Source organism: Anomalospiza imberbis, unplaced genomic scaffold (genome assembly GCF_031753505.1).
Source record: "Anomalospiza imberbis isolate Cuckoo-Finch-1a 21T00152 unplaced genomic scaffold, ASM3175350v1 scaffold_100, whole genome shotgun sequence".
Classification (NCBI taxonomy): domain Eukaryota; kingdom Metazoa; phylum Chordata; class Aves; order Passeriformes; family Viduidae; genus Anomalospiza; species Anomalospiza imberbis.
In genome coordinates, this window is record NW_027099389.1 from 129,424 (window position 1) to 147,751 (window position 18,328).

The 18,328-nt window shown below is 49.3% G+C and overlaps 3 protein-coding genes across 3 annotated transcripts in view; 2 read left to right on the forward strand and 1 right to left on the reverse strand.

The window, feature by feature from the left end:
• LOC137465642 (branched-chain alpha-ketoacid dehydrogenase kinase-like) overlaps nucleotides 1-1,115 on the forward strand; it is a 28,138-nt gene extending 27,023 nt beyond the window's left edge. The window contains exon 11 of the mRNA XM_068177709.1: nucleotides 752-1,115. Coding sequence (XP_068033810.1) covers nucleotides 752-896 — 145 coding nt within the window. The 3' untranslated portion in view covers nucleotides 897-1,115. The remainder of the gene's footprint in view (nucleotides 1-751) is intronic.
• Nucleotides 1,116-3,973: 2,858 nt separating this feature from the next.
• Nucleotides 3,974-5,186, reverse strand: LOC137465651 (S-antigen protein-like). The gene is made up of 2 exons (XM_068177716.1): nucleotides 4,918-5,186; nucleotides 3,974-4,449 (listed from the first exon to the last, which is right to left on the reverse strand). The coding sequence occupies exons 1-2, from the start codon at nucleotides 5,177-5,179 to the stop codon at nucleotides 3,974-3,976; spliced, it is 738 nt and encodes a 245-aa protein (XP_068033817.1). The 5' UTR covers nucleotides 5,180-5,186.
• A 3,590-nt stretch (nucleotides 5,187-8,776) lies between these two features.
• Nucleotides 8,777-16,965, forward strand: LOC137465646 (RNA-binding protein FUS-like). The gene is made up of 4 exons (XM_068177712.1): nucleotides 8,777-8,906; nucleotides 13,472-13,496; nucleotides 13,615-13,766; nucleotides 16,799-16,965. Exons 1-4 carry the CDS (start codon nucleotides 8,894-8,896, stop codon nucleotides 16,939-16,941), a joined length of 333 nt encoding a protein of 110 aa, XP_068033813.1. The 5' UTR covers nucleotides 8,777-8,893; the 3' UTR covers nucleotides 16,942-16,965.
• The last annotated feature ends 1,363 nt before the right edge of the window (nucleotides 16,966-18,328 follow it).

Sequence of the window (18,328 nt, forward strand, 5' to 3'; positions counted from 1 at the left end):
CTGGGGCCACTTTTGGGAATTTTCGGTGTCGCCCCAGGTTCGGCTTCGGGGCGGATTTTGGGGACATTTTGGGTGGTTTTGGTGGCGGTTCTGGGGGGTTTGGGGTGGGATTCAGGAGGTCCGTGGGATTTTTGGGATATTCCATGGGATTTTTGGGATATTCCGTGGGATTTTTGGGATTTCTGGGATCATCTGGGACCAGTTTTGGGAATTCTCGGTGTCGCCCCAGGTTCGGCTTCGGGGTGGATTTTGGGGACATTTCGGGTGGTTTTGGGGGGATTTGGGGTGGGGTTCGGGAGGTCCGTGGGATTTTTGGGATATTCCATGGGATTTTTGGGATATTCCGTGGGATTTCTGGGATCATCTGGGGCCACTTTTGGGAATTTTCGGTGTCGCCCCAGGTTCGGCTTCGGGGCGGATTTTGGGGACATTTTGGGTGGTTTTGGTGGCGGTTCTGGGGGGTTTGGGGTGGGATTCAGGAGGTCCGTGGGATTTTTGGGATATTCCATGGGATTTTTGGGATATTCTGTGGGATTTTTGGGATTTCTGGGATCATCTGGGGCCACTTTTGGGAATTTTCGGTGTCGCCCCAGGTTCGGCTTCGGGGTGGATTTTGGGGACATTTCGGGTGGTTTTGGGGGGATTTGGGGTGGGGTTTGGGAGGTCCGTCGCATTTTTGGGATATTCCGTGGGATTTTTGGGATTCCTGGGATCATCTGGGGCCACATTGGGAATTTTCGGTGTCCACCAGGTTCGGCTTCGGGCTGCCGACGTCGCGCGCCTACGCCGAGTACCTGGGGGGGTCCCTGGTGCTGCAGTCGCTGCAGGGCATCGGCACCGACGTCTACCTGAGGCTGCGGCACATCGACGGCAAGGCCGAGAGCTTCCGCATCTGAGGCGGCTTCGGGGGGCCCGGAGACGCCCCCCGAGGTGGACAGTGGTCATCGGGGTCGTGGCGAGCCCCGAACGTTGGGTTTTGGTCATGAGAACCGCGGAGAACCTTCCCAAGTTGGACTTTTGGGTCGTGGAACCCCTAAAAGTTGGGGTGTTGGTCATTAAAATCATGGAGAACGTTCCAAAGTTGGGTTTTGGTCATGGGAACCATGGAGAACCTTCCCAAGTTGGGGTTTGGTCATGGGAACCATGGAGAACCTTCCAACGTTGGACTTTTGGGTCGTGGAACCCCTAACAGTTGGGGTGTTGGTCATTAAAGCCATGGAGAACCTTCTAAAGTTGGGGTGTTGGTCATTAAAGCCATGGAGAACCTTCTAAAGTTGGGGTTTGGTCATGGGAACCATGGAGAACCTTCCAAAGATGGGGTTTGGTCATGGGAACCATGGAGAACCTTCCAAAGTCGGGGTTTGGTCATGGGAACCATGGAGAACCTTCCCAAGTTGGGTTTGGTCATGGGAACCATGGAGAACCTTCCAAAGTCGGGGTTTGGTCATGGGAACCATGGAGAACCTTCCCAAGTTGGGTTTGGTCATGGGAACCATGGAGAACCTTCCAAAGTCGGGGTTTGGTCATGGGAACCATGGAGAACCTTCCCAAGTTGGGTTTGGTCATGGGAACCATGGAGAACCTTCCCAAGTTGGGGTTTGGTCATGGGAACCATGGAGAACCTTCCAAAGTTGGACTTTCAGGTCATTAAAGTCATGGAGAACCTTCCAAAGTTGGGGTTTTGGTCATTAAAATCATGGAGAATCCTCCAAATTTGGGTTTTGGTCATCAAGGTCAAGGAGAAAGTCCCAAAGTTGGGTTTTGGTCATCAAAACAATGGAGAACTCCCCAAAAATGGACTTTCAGGTCAGTAAAGTCATGGAGAACCTTCCAAAGGTGGGTCTTGGTCATGGAAACCAAGAAGAACCCTCAAAAGTGGACATTGGTCATCGTGGGAGTCAGGAGAACCCAAAGTGGACATTGGTCATCGTGGGGGTCAAGGAGAACCCAAAGTGGACATTGGTCATCGTGGGAGTCAGGAGAACCCAAAGTGGACATTGGTCATCGTGGGAGTCAGGATAACCCAAAGTGGACATTGGTCATCGTGGAGGTCAAGGAGAACCCAAAGTGGACATTGGTCATCGTGGGGGTCAAGGAGAACCCAAAGTGGACATTGGTCATTGTGGGGTCAAGGAGAACCCAAAGTGGACATTGGTCATTGTGGGGTGAAGGAGAACCCAAAGTGGACATTGGTCATTGTGGAGGTCAAGGAGAACCCAAAGTGGACATTGGTCATCGTGGAGGTCAGGAGAACCCAAAGTGGACATTGGTCATTGTGGGGTCAAGGAGAACCCAAAGTGGACATTGGTCATTGTGGGGTCAAGGAGAACCCAAAGTGGACATTGGTCATCGTGGAGGTCAAGGAGAACCCAAAGTGGACATTGGTCATTGTGGGGTTAAGGAGAACCCAAAGTGGACATTGGTCATCGTGGGGGTCAAGGAGAACCCAAAGTGGACATTGGTCATCGTGGGGGTCAAGGAGAACCCAAAGTGGACATTGGTCATCGTGGGGTCAAAGAGAACCCAACGTGGACATTGGTCATCGTGGAGTCAGGAGAACCCAAAGTGGACATTGGTCATCGTGGAGTCAGGAGAACCCAAAGTGGACATTGGTCATCGTGGAGGTCAGGAGAACCCAAAGTGGACATTGGTCATCGTGGAGGTCAAGGAGAACCCAAAGTGGACATTGGTCATTGTGGGGTTAAGGAGAACCCAAAGTGGACATTGGTCATCGTGGGGTCAAGGAGAACCCAAAGTGGACATTGGTCATCGTGGGGGTCAAGGAGAACCCAAAGTGGACATTGGTCATCGTGGAGTTAAGGAGAACCCAAAGTGGACATTGGTCATTGTGGGGTTAAGGAGAACCCAAAGTGGACATTGGTCATCGTGGAGGTCAGGAGAACCCAAAGTGGACATTGGTCATTGTGGGGTCAAGGAGAACCCAAAGTGGACATTGGTCATCGTGGAGTTAAGGAGAACCCAAAGTGGACATTGGTCATTGTGGGGTTAAGGAGAACCCAAAGTGGACATTGGTCATCGTGGAGGTCAGGAGAACCCAAAGTGGACATTGGTCATCGTGGGGTCAAGGAGAACCCAAAGTGGACATTGGTCATCGTGGGGTGAAGGAGAACCCAACGTGGACATTGGTCATCATGGGAGTCAGGAGAACCCAAAGTGGACATTGGTCATCGTGGGGTCAAGGAGAACCCAAAGTGGACATTGGTCATCGTGGGGTCAAGGAGAACCCAAAGTGGACATTGGTCATCGTGGGGTCAAGGAGAACCCAAAGTGGCCAAAGCTGAGGGGGCGGGGCTTTATTGGGGGAGGGGTGAGGGGGAGGAGGGGAGGGAGGAAGGCTCCGGGTGGGGGTGGGGTGGGACAAGGGCCCAATTTGGGCTTTTTTCGACCCAAAATTGGTCATCGTCTTCATCATCATCTTCATGGAGGCCATCTTCATCTTCATCATCGTCATGGAGGACCAAGGGTCCATTTCGGGCTTTTTTTGACCCAAATTCTTCATCATCTTCATCTTCATCATGGAGGACCAAAGGTCCCATTTGGGCTTTTTTGGACCCAAAATTCATCATCATCATCTTCATGGAGGCCATCATCATCTTCATCTTCATCATCGTCATGGAGGACCAAGGGTCCATTTTGGGCTTTTTTCGACCTAAAATTGGTCATCACCTTCATCATCTTCCTGGAGGCCATCTTCATCTTCATCTTCATCATCGTCATGGAGGACCAAGGGTCCATTTTGGGCTTTTTTTGACCCAAAATTCCTCCTCATCTTCATCATCCTCATCTTCATCTTCATCATGGAGACCATCTTCATCATCATCATGGAGGCCCAAAGCTCCGTTTTGGGCTTTTTTGACCCAAAATTCCTCCTCCTCATCATCATCATCATCATCGTCATCATCTCCATCATCTTCCTCCCCACCCTCCTCCTCCTCCTCAGCACCTCCCCCCCCTAATCTTCATCCCCTCCTCCATCCTCATCCTCGGGGCCTTCGTCGCCTGCTCCACCTTCATCATCCTCGGGGCCTTCATCCCCTGCTCCACCTTCATCATCCTCGGGGCCTTCATCGCCTGCTCCACCTTCATCATCCTCGGGGCCTTCGTCACCTCCATCCTCCTCCTCCCTGGGGCCTTCGTCGCCGTTTTTGGCGTCTCCCTCCTCATCCTCGGGGCCTTCGTCGCCATTTTTGGCGTCTCCATCCTCCTCATCCTCGGGGCCTTCGTCGCCGTTTTTGGCGTCTCCCTCCTCATCCTCGGGGCCTTCGTCGCCGTTTTTGGCGTCTCCCTCCTCCTCCTCCTCCTCGGGGCCTTCGTCGGGGTTTCCGGGCGCGCCCTCCTCTTCCTCGCGCGTCCACTCGGGCTCCGGCCGGCAGCACGGGCAGTCCGAGCGGTGCGCGGGCGCGGCGTCGCGCTCGGGGTTGTAAAAATCTGCGGAAACGGGGAGGAAACACCAAAAATGACCACCGGAGTGACCACCGGAGTGACCACTGCAGTGACCACCGGAGTGACCACCGGAGTGACCACCGGAGTGACCAGTGGAGTGACCACTGGGGTGAGCACCAGAGTGACCACTGGAGTGACCAGTGCAGTGACCACCGGAGTGACCACCGGAGTGACCACCGGAGTGACCGCCGGAGTGACCACCGGAGTGACCACTGCAGTGACCAGTGGAGTGACCACTGCAGTGACCACTGGAGTGACCACTGACCGCTGCCTCCACGGCCGGACATCGGAGCGGTCACTCACCAAGGTTGGGGTCATCCAAACTGGGAAAAACGGGGAAAAATACCCCAAAATCCCCCAAAATGACCACTGGAGTGACCAGTGGAGTGACCACCGGAGTGACCACTGGGGTGAGCACTGCCCCCACGGCCGGACAGCGGAGCGGTCACTCACCGAAGGGCCCCGGCCGGGGCGGCCCCTCCAGCCCCTCCAGGACGGTCAGCAGGACGTGGCACGTCCGGTCCCCTTTGGCCACGGCCAGAGCGCGGAGTCGCCGCGCCCAGCCCGAGCTGTCCGGCGGTCCGAGCGCGGCCACCTCGGGCTCGGACACGGCTCCGGCCGCCCGCAGGCCGGCCAGCAGGGCCTGGCCGGGGACGGCGTCCAGGCGGCGATCCAGGCTCCGGCCGCCCGCTCGGACACGGTCCAGGGCGGCCATGGGGCCGGAGGGGTGGACGCTGGAGTGGACACTGGAGTGGACACTGGGAATGGACAGTGGGAGTGGACAGTGGACACTGGAGTGGACACTGGAGTGGACAGTGGGAGTGGACAGTGGACACTGGAGTGGACACTGGAGTGGACAGTGGAGTCGATGCTGGGAATGAGGAGTGGACACTGGAGTGGAAAGTGGACACTGGAGTGGACAGTGGAGTGGACACTGGAGTGGACAGTGGAGTGGACAGTGGACACTGGAGTGGACAGTGGAGTGGACACTGGAGTGGACACTGGAGTGGACAGTGGGAGTGGACAGTGGACACTGGAGTGGACACTGGAGTGGACAGTGGAGTCGATGCTGGGAATGAGGAGTGGACACTGGAGTGGAAAGTGGACACTGGGAGTGGACACTGGAGTGGACACTGGAGTGGACAGTGGACACTGGAGTGGACACTGGAGTGGACAGTGGAGTCGATGCTGGGAATGAGGAGTGGACACTGGAGTGGAAAGTGGACACTGGAGTGGACAGTGGAGTGGACACTGGAGTGGACAGTGGAGTGGACAGTGGACACTGGAGTGGACAGTGGACACTGGGAGTGGACACTGGGAGTGGACACTGGGAGTGGACACTGGGAATGAGGGGTGGACACTGGGAATGGACAGTGGAGTGGACACTGGGAGTGGACAGTGGACACTGGGAGTGGACACTGGGAGTGGACACTGGGGTGGACACTGGGAGTGGACACTGGGAATGGACAATGGGAATGAGGGGTGGACACTGGGAATGGACACTGGAGTGGACACTGGGAGTGGACACTGGGAGTGGACAGTGGGAATGAGGGGTGGACAATGGAGTGGACACTGGAGTGGACACCGGGGTGGACACTGGGGGTGGACACTGGGAATGAGGGGTGGACACTGGGAGTGGACACTGGGAGTGGACACTGGAGTGGACACTGGGAGTGGACACTGGGGTGGACACTGGAGTGGACAGTGGGAATGAGGAGTGGACAGTGGAGTGGACACTGGGGTGGACACTGGGAATGTGGAGTGGACACTGGAGTGGACACTGGGGTGGACAGTGGGAATGGACAGTGGACACTGGAGTGGACAGTGGAAGTGGACACTGGAGTGGACACTGGAGTGGACAGTGGAAGTGGACACTGGAGTGGACACTGGAGTGGACAGTGGAAGTGGACACTGGAGTGGACACTGGAGTGGACAGTGGAGTGGATACTGGGAGTGGACACTGGACACTGGGAATGGACAGTGGGAATGGACACTGGGAGTGGACAGTGGGAATAAGGAGTGGACAGTGGAGTGGACACTGGGAGTGGACACTGGGAGTGGACAGTGGGAATGAGGAGTGGACACTGGGGTGGACACTGGGAGTGGACACTGGGAGTGGACACTGGGAATGAGGAGTGGACACTGGGGTGGACACTGGGAGTGGACACTGGAGTGGACACTGGGGTGGACACTGGGGTGGACAGTGGGAGTGGACACTGGGGTGGACAGTGGGAATGAGGAGTGGACAGTGGAGTGGACAGTGGGAATGGACACTGGAGTGGACACTGGACACTGGGAGGGGACACTGGAGTGGACAGTGGACACTGGAGTGGACACTGGAGTGGACACTGGGAGTGGACACTGGGAATGGACACTGGGAGTGGACACTGGGAGTGGACAGTGGAGTGGGCACTGGACACTGGGAATGGACAGTGGGAATGGACACTGGGGGTGGACACTGGAGTGGACACTGGGAGTGGACAATGGAGTGGACACTGGACACTGGGAATGGACAGTGGGAGTGGACACTGGGAATGAGGAGTGGACACTGGAGTGGACACTGGGCAGTGGCAGTGGACACTGGGAACAGGGACTGGACACGGGTGGACACCGGACACTGTCCCCAGTGGACAGCGGTCACTCCCCCTATAGGGACCCCTCCCCCACCCTCCATAGGGTCTGTCCCCTATAGAGCCCCTCCCCCTGTCCCCTATAGAGCCCCTCCCCCACCCCATAGAGCCCCTCCCTCACCCCTATAGAGCCCCTCCCCCTGTCCCCTATAGAGCCCCTCCCCCTGTCCCCTATAGAGCCCCTCCCCCTGTCCCCTATAGAGCCCCTCCCCCACCCCTCTATGGGTCTGTCCCCTATAGAATCCCCTCCCCCACCCTCTATAGGCTCCTGACCCCTAGAGAACCCCCCCGTCCCCTATGGGCCCCATCTCATCCCCTATAGACCCCCCCCCCGTCCCCTATAGCCCCCCGTACCTGCTGCGGGCCCTGTCCCCCTATAGGGTCGTGTCCCCTATAGAACCCCCCCTGTCCCCTATAGAACCCCCCCTGTCCCCTATAGACCCCCTGTCCCCTATAGCCCCCCCGTCCCCTATAGGCACCCCCTGTCCCCTATAGACACCCCCCGTCCCCTATAGCCCCCCCCGTCCCTATAGAACCCCCCCAGTCCCCTATAGACCCCCCCTATCCCCTATAGCCCCCCCCAGTCCCCTATAGCCCCCCGTACCTGCCGCGGGCCCTGTCCCCTAGAGGCTCCTGTCCCCTATAGAACTCCCCCCTGTCCCCTATAGCCCCCCCAGTCCCCTATAGAACCCCCCCGTCCCCTATAGAACCCCCCCAGTCCCCTATAGACCCCCTCTATCCCCTATAGCCCCCCCCAGTCCCCTATAGACCCCCCCTGTCCCCTATAGACACCCCCTATCCCCTATAGACACCCCCTGTCCCCTATAGCCCCCCGTACCTGCCGCGGGCCCTGTCCCCTAGAGGCTCCTGTCCCCTATAGAACTCCCCCCTGTCCCCTATAGCCCCCCCAGTCCCCTATAGACCCCCTCTATCCCCTATAGACCCCCTCTATCCCCTATAGACACCCCTAATCCCCTATAGCCCCCCATACCTGCCGCGGGCCCCGTCCCCTAGAGGCTCCTGTCCCCTATAGAACTCCCCCCTGTCCCCTATAGCCCCCCCCAGTCCCCTATAGCCCTGTCCCCTAGAGGCTCCTGTCCCCTATAGCCCCCCCAGTCCCCTATAGAACCCCCCCAGTCCCCTATAGACCCCCCCGTCCCCTATAAACCCCCTCCTGTCCCCTATAGAACCCCCCCTGTCCCCTATAGAACTCCCCCCTGTCCCCTATAGCCCCCCCCAGTCCCCTATAAACCCCCTCTATCCCCTATAGCCCCCCCCAATCCCCTATAGCCCCCTGTACCTGCCGCGGGCCCCGTCTCCTAGAGGCTCCTGTCCCCTATAGAACTCCCCCCTGTCCCCTATAGCCCCCCCAGTCCCCTATAGACCCCCCCCCCTGTCCCCATAGAGCTCCCCCCAGTCCCCTATAGACCCCCCCTGTCCCCTATAGCCCCTCCTGTCCCCTATAGAACCCCCCAGTCCCCTATAGACCCCCCCCAGTCCCCTATAGCCCCCCCCCAATCCCCTATAGCCCCCCCCAATCCCCTATAGCCCCCCGTACCTGCCGCGGGCCCCGTCCCCTATAGGCTCCCCCGCTATCCATAGCCCCGCCCACCGCCCCGCCCCCTTTTCCCCGCCCCGCCCCCTTTTTCCCGCCAGGACCGTACCACCTCCAGCTCCCCCCCTTCCCCCCCCCCCCGCGGGTGGGAGGCGCCGGCCGAGGTTATAAAAGGGCGGGCGCGGCGCGGGCGGCGCGCAGAGCGGGCGCCACGTGGAGCGGACGCGGGACGCGCGGCACCGCCATGGCCTCCAACGGTACCGGCAACCGTGCGGAACCTCCCCCCACCCCCCCCCCACCTCCCGAACCCCAGCACGCCCCTTTGAACCCGGGCAGGGACCCCCCGAGCCTCGGGGAGGGACCCCGAGACCCCTCCTTGCCCCGGGGAGCCCGGGGGCTGCGGCGCCCAGCGCGGTGTGGGAGCACCGAGGTTGGGGTTGGGGGGGGATCCTGAGGCCGCCGCGCTTAGCACGGCGTTGGTGGTGTTGGTTTCAGCTCGTGCGATTTGAAATGGCCGTTTCCTCGTTCAGTGCTGCGGCTGAGGCGTTGTTTCATTGTGGGGTTTGCACCCTCAGCGCTGCTCGGGGGCTCTGCGCGGTTTGATGCCGTCCCGTTTCCGCCACGCCTCGCTTCTCTGTTTTTTGATTTTTAATTTATCTTCCCTTTCCCTTTTAACGTATCCCCACTCCGATACGTACATTTTAATCCCAAACCGCAAATCTCGGGGGCTTTGCTGGGTTATTTTCCCTGCTAAAACCATCGCGGATGGGGCGGGGGCCGAACAAAGCGCCGCGCCCGGATGCTGCACGCCTGCGGCGGGGAAAAGAATTAACCCCGAAACCCCAAACTACAGCACAAAAAACATGAATTTTGGATGGAACTCCTGGGAAATCGTTCGGATTTTGGGGTGATTCCGGGGTGTTTCAGGGGGTCTGGGACCCGCTTTTTTCCCCCGCCCGCCATTTTGTGGTTTTGCCTCTGCGCCACCGCCGCCATTTTGTGCGCGCGGCGCGTGCGCGGCGCCGCTGCCGCAGTGCCACATCCGGGTCCTGCCGTTCAATCGAATTTAATCCCATGCGATCAAAATCAACCAAATCAAAATCAATCAAACCAAATCAAACAAATAAATCAAAAATTCCAACGCGAAAACTTCGCTCTCCACGTTAAAAATCCCCCCCCGCCGCCCCGCCGCGGTTTCTCCCTTGCGAGGCGGGAAATTGCCGCCGTGTCGTGAGGGGGAGGGTTCAGTTCCCCGCGCTTTGGGGCGGATTTCTGAGGGAAAATTAAAGGTATTTTAATGAAATATTAAGTTTTATAAATAATTTCGTGTTTTAATTTGCTGTTTATGTCACTTTTTGTGGGGAAATCATGTTGTGAGTGCAGGTTTTTAGACCCCAAATACTCCCCCCCCCCCCCGGGGCACGCCTTTTGTTAGGCGAAGCCTGAGGGGAGTTGCAAAATTTCCCCTTCATTTGAACACGGAAATATTTAAATTTTAAATTAAAATTGCAGTTTAATTGCAGTTTTAATTGTTTATTTCGTTGATTTTGGGAGGTTTTAGAGGCTTTTTTGCTGTTAGAACCGTGTGCTTTTGTTGTGCGGTGCCTGAGGGAACCCCCTTTTGTTGGGTGGTGCCTGAGGGGAATTTTAAATTTCTGCTTGATTTTTTTCCATCGAAACAAATAAATTAATTTTAAATTTTAAATGTTATAACACGTAAATAATTAAATTCGAGCTCGGAGTGCTTTTGAAGCGATATTTGCTGTGAAAACCGGAATTTTAAACCCTTTTCGTTGCGCTGAGCCTGAGGGGGCTTGAAGGCTTCCCGTTCATTTGGATATTTAATATTAAAATTCCTCTTTAATTTCATTTTTTTTAACAATTAAAAATAAAATTTGCGTTGATTTTAAGGGATAAATTCATTAATTGTCGTTTTGGGCGGGAAATGTCGCTCTCCAGCAGGGATTTGGTGCTTTTGGGTGGATGAAACACCCGAAATTTCCTTTATTTTGTGCCGAAATTTCTGCTCCAAAATCAAAAAATTACTCTTAATTACTTAATTAAATTGTTAAAATCGATTGATTTTAATTTTATTTCTTTAGCTATAAGGCTTTTGTCAATAAATAATAGCGTTAATAAATAGAATTTTTTATTTCAAGGTGTTTTTAGGCTTTTTAAGTGTTAAAAATTAATTTAATTAAATTAGTTAAAATTTGGAATTAATAGCATAAAATTAATGGTTTTGGTAAAGAGTTGCAGGTATTAATAAGGTGATTTGTTTCTGCTTTGTTGGTTAATTAATTGCTATTCATTACAGAAATAAAATGGATTTATTGGTAAATAATTGGGTATTGATTGGATTTTAATTAATTAGCGTTATTAATCTTTAAGTGAAGATTTTAATTATAAAAATAAGCGTAAAACACCTTTAAAAACACGGATTTCATGTTAAATTCGTGCTAATTAATTAAGAGTGTTGTATTAATGAGAAGTAATAATGTTAACAGATGATATTTAATGAATATTAATGAGCATGGGGAATTAATGAATAAATTTGAATAAATTTGAATAGACAGAGGTTTTTGGTATTTATTGCTTAATTAAAACCGTTTTTAATAAGAATGATGTAAAGGGCAGATTTTGTAATTAGTAGGTTTTAATTTTTTGTTAAATAATTTGTTAAACATGTAATTAGCGAGTTTAAATTGTAACTTATTTAATTTATTTTTTGATTATTTAATAATTTAATAATTTAAAGGTGTTTCAATTATCTCTATTTAAAAGGGGCTTGTTAATAATTAATGCAATAATTAAAATTAATGAATTAGTTATTAATTAATAAATACTGAAAATTAATTAATTGAAAGGCAGCGTTTCCATTTAAAACCACTCTGTTGCTAATTAGTGCAACAGGAATTGGCTTCATTAGAGGCGTTAATTAACGCCTAATGAGCCCACTTGATTTTGAGCTATTTTTACTGGTTTTTTTTTAATTGAAATCTTTTAATCAGCAGCTGAAAGCATCCAAGAGATGGAATTTTTAAATTTTTAATTGATTTTAGATGATTTCTGATTAATTAATGCAAAAATTTTAACCATTATCCCCCAGAGTAAATGAATCAGGGAAAATAAATAAATTTTAACCAATTTCTGATTGATTAACCCAAATTATTTGGTCCATTCCTCCCCAGATTTAATAAATCATGGAAAATAAATTAATTTTGTTTGATTTATGATTGATTAACTCAAATTCTTTGATCCATTCCTCCCCAAATCTAATAAATCATGGAAATTAAATTGATTTTATTTGATTTATGATTAATTAACTCAAATTCTTTGATCCATTCCTCCCTAAATTTTAGAAATCATGGAAAATAAATTGATTTTAACCAATTTCTGATTGATTAACTCAAATTTTTTAACTCTTTCCTCCCAGATAAATCAGGGAAAATAATTTTTTTTTCCAATTTTTAGATGATTAATCTGTTTTTTAGTCCTTTTCTGGCCAGACTAAATAAATCAAGGAAAAATAAATTTATTTTAATCAGTTTTTGCTCAATTAACCCATTTTTTAACCCATTCTTCCCCAGATTTAATAAATCAAGAAAAAAATCATTTATTTTTAGCAGTTTCTTATTGATTATCTAAAAGTTTAATCCATTTCTCCCCAGTTTAAATAAATCAGGGAAAAATAAATTTATTTTAATCAGTTTTTGCTCGATTAACCCATTTTTTAACCCATTCTTCCCCAGATTTAATAAATCAAGAAAAAAAATCATTTATTTTTAACAATTTCGTATTGATTATCTAAAATTTTAGTCCATTCTTCCAGGGATTAAATAAATTAGGGAAAAACAAATTTAATTTAAGCAGTTTTTACTTGATTAACCTGTTTTAACCCTTTCTTCCCCAGATTTAATAAATCAAGAAAAAGTCATTTTTATTAGCAATTTCTTATTGATTATCTAAAACTTTAATCCATTTCTCCCCAGATTAAATAAATCAGAAAAAATCAGTTTATTTTCAACAATTTCTGATTGGTAACCCGATTTTTTTAACTCTTTCCCCCCCAATTAAATAAATCCGGGCAAAACAAATTTATTTTAACCCATTTCTGCCTGAATAACCCGTTTTCTTAACCCTTTCCTCCCCAGACTAAATAAATCAGGGAAAAACAAATTTATTTTAACCGATTTCTGCGGCATTGACCTGTTTTCTTAACCCTTTCCTCCCCAGACTGAATAAATCAGGGAAAAACAAATTTATTTTAACCGGTTTCTGCGGGATTGACCTGTTTTTTAAACCCTTTCCTCCCCAGACTGAATAAATCAGGAAAAAACAAATTTATTTTAACCGATTTCTGCGGCATTGACCTGTTTTTTAAACCCTTTCCTCCCCAGACTGAATAAATCAGGGAAAAACAAATTTATTTTAACCCATTTCTGCCTGAATAACCCGTTTTCTTAACCCTTTCCTCCCCAGACTGACTAAATCAGGGAAAAACAAATTTATTTTAACCGATTTCTGCGGCATTGACCTGTTTTTTAAACCCTTTCCTCCCCAGACTGAATAAATCAGGGAAAAACAAATTTATTTTAACCCATTTCTGCCTGAATAACCCGTTTTCTTAACCCTTTCCTCCCCAGACTGACTAAATCAGGGAAAAACAAATTTATTTTAACTGATTTCTGCGGGATTGACCTGTTATTTAAACCCTTTCCTTCCCAGACTAAATAAATTAGGGAAAAAAAATAAATTTATTTTCACCGATGCCTGCCTAACCCGTTGTTTTTGTTTTTTTTTTTAACCCTTTCCTCCCCAGATTACAGCCAGACGGCGACGCAAAGGTACAAATTCCCTTTCCCGCCCTTCCCCGTCCCTAGGAATCCCCGTTCCCGGCGGGGATTTTTGCCCGAATTTTGGTTTATTTTTATTTTTATTTTTATTTTTATTTTTTCTTCTCAGCTACGGCGCCTACCCCGCCCCGCCAAGCCAGAGCTACTCGCAGGGCGGGGGGCAGAGCTACTCGCAGCAGAGCTACGGGGGCTACGGGCAGAGCTCGGACACGGGCTACGGCCAGGGGGGGTACAGCTCCTCCTACGGGCAGAGCCAGAGCGGTGAGTGAGCCCAGAATTCCCAAAATTCCCAGGAATTCCCGGGAATTCCCAAAAATCCCCGTGGTTCTATCCCATTGAACCCAAAATTGGCACTTTTGGAGCCAAAATTGGCTCAAATCCGACCCAAAATTGACCCCAGAGCTGACTGGGCAGAGCCAGAGCGGTGAGTGAGCCCAGAATTCCAAAATTCCCAGGAATTCCCGGGAATTCCCAAAAATCCCCGTGGTTCTATCCCATTGAACCCAAAATCGGCACTTTTGGAGCCAAAATCGGCTCAAAACCAACCCAAAATTGACCCCAGAGCCTCTTGGGCAGAGCCAGAGCGGTGAGTGAGGCCAAAATTCCCAAAATTCCCAGAAATTCCCAGGAATTCCCAAAAATCCCCGTGGTTCTATCTCATTGAACCCAAAATTGGCAATTTTGGAGCCAAAATAGGCTCAAAATCGACCCAAAATTGACCCAAAATCGACCCAAAATTGACCCCAGAGCTGCCTGGGCAGAGCCAGAGCGGTGAGTGAGCCCAGAATTCCCAGAAGTTCCCAGGAATTCCCAGGAATTCCCAAAAATCCCCATGGTTCTATCCCATTGAACCCAAAATCGGCACTTTTGGAGCCAAAATTGGCTCAAAATCGACCGAAAATTGACCCAGACTTGACCGCAGAGCTGCCTGGGTAGAGCCAGAGCGGTGAGTGAGCCCAGAATTCCAGAAATTCCCAGGAATTCCCAGAAATTCCCAGGAATTCCCAAAAATCCCCGTGGTTCTATCCCATTGAACCCCAAAATTGGCACTTTTGGAGCCAAAATTGGCTCAAAACCGACCCAAAATTGATCCCAGAGCTGCCTGGGTAGAGCCAGAGCGGTGAGTGAGCCCAGAATTCCCAAAAATTCCCAGAAATTCCCAAAAATTCCCAAAAATCCCCGTGGTTCTATCCCATTGAACCCAAAATTGGCACTTTTGGAGTCAAAATTGGCTCAAAATTGACCGAAAATGGACCCAAAATTGACCTCAGAACTACGTGGGTAGAGCCAGAGCGGTGAGTGAGCCAAAATTCCCAGGAATTCCCAGAAATTCCCAGGAATTCCCAAAAATCCCCGTGGTTCTATCCCATTGAACCACAAATCGGCACTTTTGGAGCCAAAATTGGCTCAAAACCAACCCAAAATTGATCCCAGAGCTGCCTGGGTAGAGCCAGAGCGGTGAGTGAGCCCAGAATTCCCAGAAATTCCCAGAAATTCCCAGAAATTCCAGGAATTCCCAAAAATCCCCGTGGTTCTATCCCATTGAACCCAAAATCGGCACTTTTGGAGCCAAAATTGGCTCAAATCCGACCCAAAATTGACCCCAGAACTGCCTGGGCAGAGCCAGAGCGGTGAGTGAGCCCAGAATTCCCAAAAATTCCCAGGAATTCCCAGAAATTCCCAGAAATTCCCAGAAATTCCAGAAATTCCCAAAAATCCCCGTGGTTCTATCCCATTGAACCCCAAATCGGCACTTTTGGAGCCAAAATTGGCTCAAAATCGACCCAAAATCGACCCAAAATTGACCCCAGAGCTGCCTGGGTAGAGCCAGAGCGGTGAGTGAGCCCAGAATTCCCAAAATTCCCAGAAATTCCCAAAAATTCCCAGAAATCCCCTTGGTTCTATCCCATTGAACCCAAAATTGGCAATTTTGGAGTCAAAATTGGCTCAAATCCGACCCAAAATTGACCCAAAATTGACCCCAGAGCTGCCTGGGCAGAGCCAGAGCGGTGAGTGAGCCCAAAATTCCAGAAATTCCCTGAAATTCCCAGAATTTCCCAGAAATTCCCAAAAATCCCCGTGGTTCTATCCCATTGAACCCAAAATTGGCAATTTTGGAGCCAAAATTGGCTCAAAACCAACCCAAAATTGATCCCAGAGCTGCCTGGGTAGAGCCAGAGCGGTGAGTGAGCCCAGAATTCCCAGAAATTCCCAGGAATTCCCAGAAATTCCCCAGGAATTCCCAAAAATCCCCGTGGTTCTATCCCATTGAAGCCAAAATCGGCACTTTTGGAGCCAAAATTGGTTCAAAACCAACCCAAAATTGACCCAAAATCGACCCAAAATTGACCCCAGAGCTGCCTGGGCAGAGCCAGAGCGGTGAGTGAGCCCAGAATTCCCAAAATTCCCAGGAATTCCCGGGAATTCCCAAAAATCCCCATGGTTCTATCCCATTGACCCCAAATCGGCACTTTTGGAGCCAAAATTGGCTCAAAAATGACCCAAAATCGACCCAAAATTGACCCAAAATTGACCCCAGAACTGCCTGGGCAGAGCCAGAGTGGTGAGTGAGCCCAAAATTCACAGAATTCCCTAAAAATTCCTGGAATTCCCAAAAAATCTCCAAAATTCCCAAAATCCCTATTTTTGTATCCCATTGTTTCAAAATTTGGCACCTTTGGACCCAAAATTTCCCAAAACTGACCTAAAAATGACCCAAAATTGATCCAGGATTGACACAAAACTGACCCAAAATGACCAAAATTGACCCAAAAATGACCAAAATTGACCCAAAATGACCAAAATTGACTGAAAACTGACCCAAAATGACCCCAAAATTGACCCAAAACGACCAAAATTGACCCAAAAATGACCAAAATTGACCAAAAACTGACCCAAAATGACCCAAAATTGACCCAAAATGACCAAAATTGACCCAAACTGACCAAAAACTGACCCAAAATTGACCCAAAATGACCCAAAATTGACCCAAACTGACCCAAAATTGCCGAAAACTGACCCAAAGTGACCCAAAATGACCCAAAATTGACCAAAATTGCCGAAAACTGACCCATTTTTTCCCCATTATCAAATTAATCCTAATTATTTTTAATTACCTTTAATTAATTTCCCCAGTTCTCCATTGTTTCTTCCCTATTTTCCCCCAATTTTCTCTGTTATTCCCCCTGTTTTTTAAGCTAATTTCCCCAATTCCCCTCCAATTTCCCCTTCCCCCCTCCAATATTCTAATTAACCGTTAATTAAGTGCTAATTAGCTCTAATTAACCCCGCAGGTTACTCGGCGCCGGCGGCTCCTCCCTCCTACGGCTCCGGCGGCTTCGGCTCCGGGCAGAGCTCCCAGGGCAGCTACGGCCAGAGCTCCTCCTACCCCGGCTACTCCCAGCCCCCCGCGGCTGCCTCGGCCTCCGGCAGGTGATTAATTAGCTAATTAATGGTTAATTAGCGTTAATTAATTGTGTTCATTAACATAAACCCCAAACCGGTAACGCCAGACCCCAAACCCGTCACTCCAGTGACCCCAGAGCTCCTCCTACCCCGGCTACTCCCAGCCCCCCGCGGCTGCCTCGGCCTCTGGCAGGTGATTAATTAGCTAATGAATGGTTAATTAGCGTTAATTAATTGTGTTCATTAACATAAACCCCAAACCCGTCACTCCAGTGACCCCAGAGCTCCTCCTACCCCGGCTACTCCCAGCCCCCCGCGGCTGCCTCGGCCTCCGGCAGGTGATTAATTAGCTAATGAATGGTTAATTAGCGTTAATTAATTGTTATCGTTAACATAAACCCCAAGCCGGTAACGCCAGACCCCAAACCCGTCACTCCAGTGACCCCAGAGCTCCTCCTACCCCGGCTACTCCCAGCCCCCCGCGGCTGCTTCGGCCTCTGGCAGGTGATTAATTAGCTAATTAATTATTAATTAGTGTTAATTAGCTAATTAATCGTTAGTTAATAGGTGTTAATTGTTGTCGTTAACAGAAAATCCGGATTTTTTGGGGTGAATTTCGGGTGTTTTTGGTGAAATCCAGGTGGTTTCTTTGGCAAAATCCCATTTTTTTGGGGTGAATTCCGGGTGTTTTTTAGGAATTCCGGGTGTTTTCAAAAATTCCGGGTGTTTTTTAGGAATTCCGATTGTTCTTTAGGAATTCCAGGTGTTTTTCAAGAATTCCAGGTGTTTTTTAAGAATTCGGTTGTTTTTTAGGAATTCCGGTTGTGTTTTAAGAATTCCGGTTGTTTTTTAAGAATTCCAGGTGTTTTTTAAGAATTCCGGTTGTTTTTTAAGAATTCCGGCTGTTTTTTAAGAATTCCGGTTGTTTTTTAAGAATTCCGGTTGTTTTTGAAGAATTCCGGTTGTTTTTTAGGAATTCCGGTTGTTTTTTAAGAATTCCGGTTGTTTTTTAGGAATTCCGGTTGTTTTTTAGGAATTCCGGTTGTTTTTCAGGAATTCCGGTTGTTTTTTAGGAATTCTGGTTGTTTTTGAAGAATTCCGGTTGTTTTTTAGGAATTCCGGTTGTTTTTCTGGAATTCCGGTTGTTTTTTAAGAATTCCGGTTGTTTTTTAAGAATTCCTGTTGTTTTTAGGAATTCCGGTTGTTTTTTAAGAATTCCGGTTGTTTTTAAGAATTCCGGTTGTTTTTTAAGAATTCCTGTTGTTTTTTAGGAATTCCGGTTGTTTTTTAAGAATTCCGGTTGTTTTTCCGGAATTCCGGTTGTTTTTTAAGAATTCCGGTTGTTTTTTAAGAATTCCGGTTGTTTTTTAAGAATTCCGGTTGTTTTTTAAGAATTCCTGTTGTTTTTTAGGAATTCC

Coding starts and splice junctions, on each gene's coding strand:
- LOC137465651 (XM_068177716.1), bottom strand. CDS start 5,179: ATGGCCGCCCTGGACCGTGTCCGAGCGGGCGGCCGGAGCCTGGATCGC. Junction 4,450..4,917: donor GCCCCGGCCGGGGCCCTTCG/GTGAGTGACCGC, acceptor CCGTTTCCGCAG/ATTTTTACAACCCCGAGCGC.
- LOC137465646 (XM_068177712.1), top strand. Junction 13,497..13,614: donor AGCCAGACGGCGACGCAAAG/GTACAAATTCCC, acceptor TTTTCTTCTCAG/CTACGGCGCCTACCCCGCCC. Junction 13,767..16,798: donor CTACGGGCAGAGCCAGAGCG/GTGAGTGAGCCC, acceptor TTAACCCCGCAG/GTTACTCGGCGCCGGCGGCT.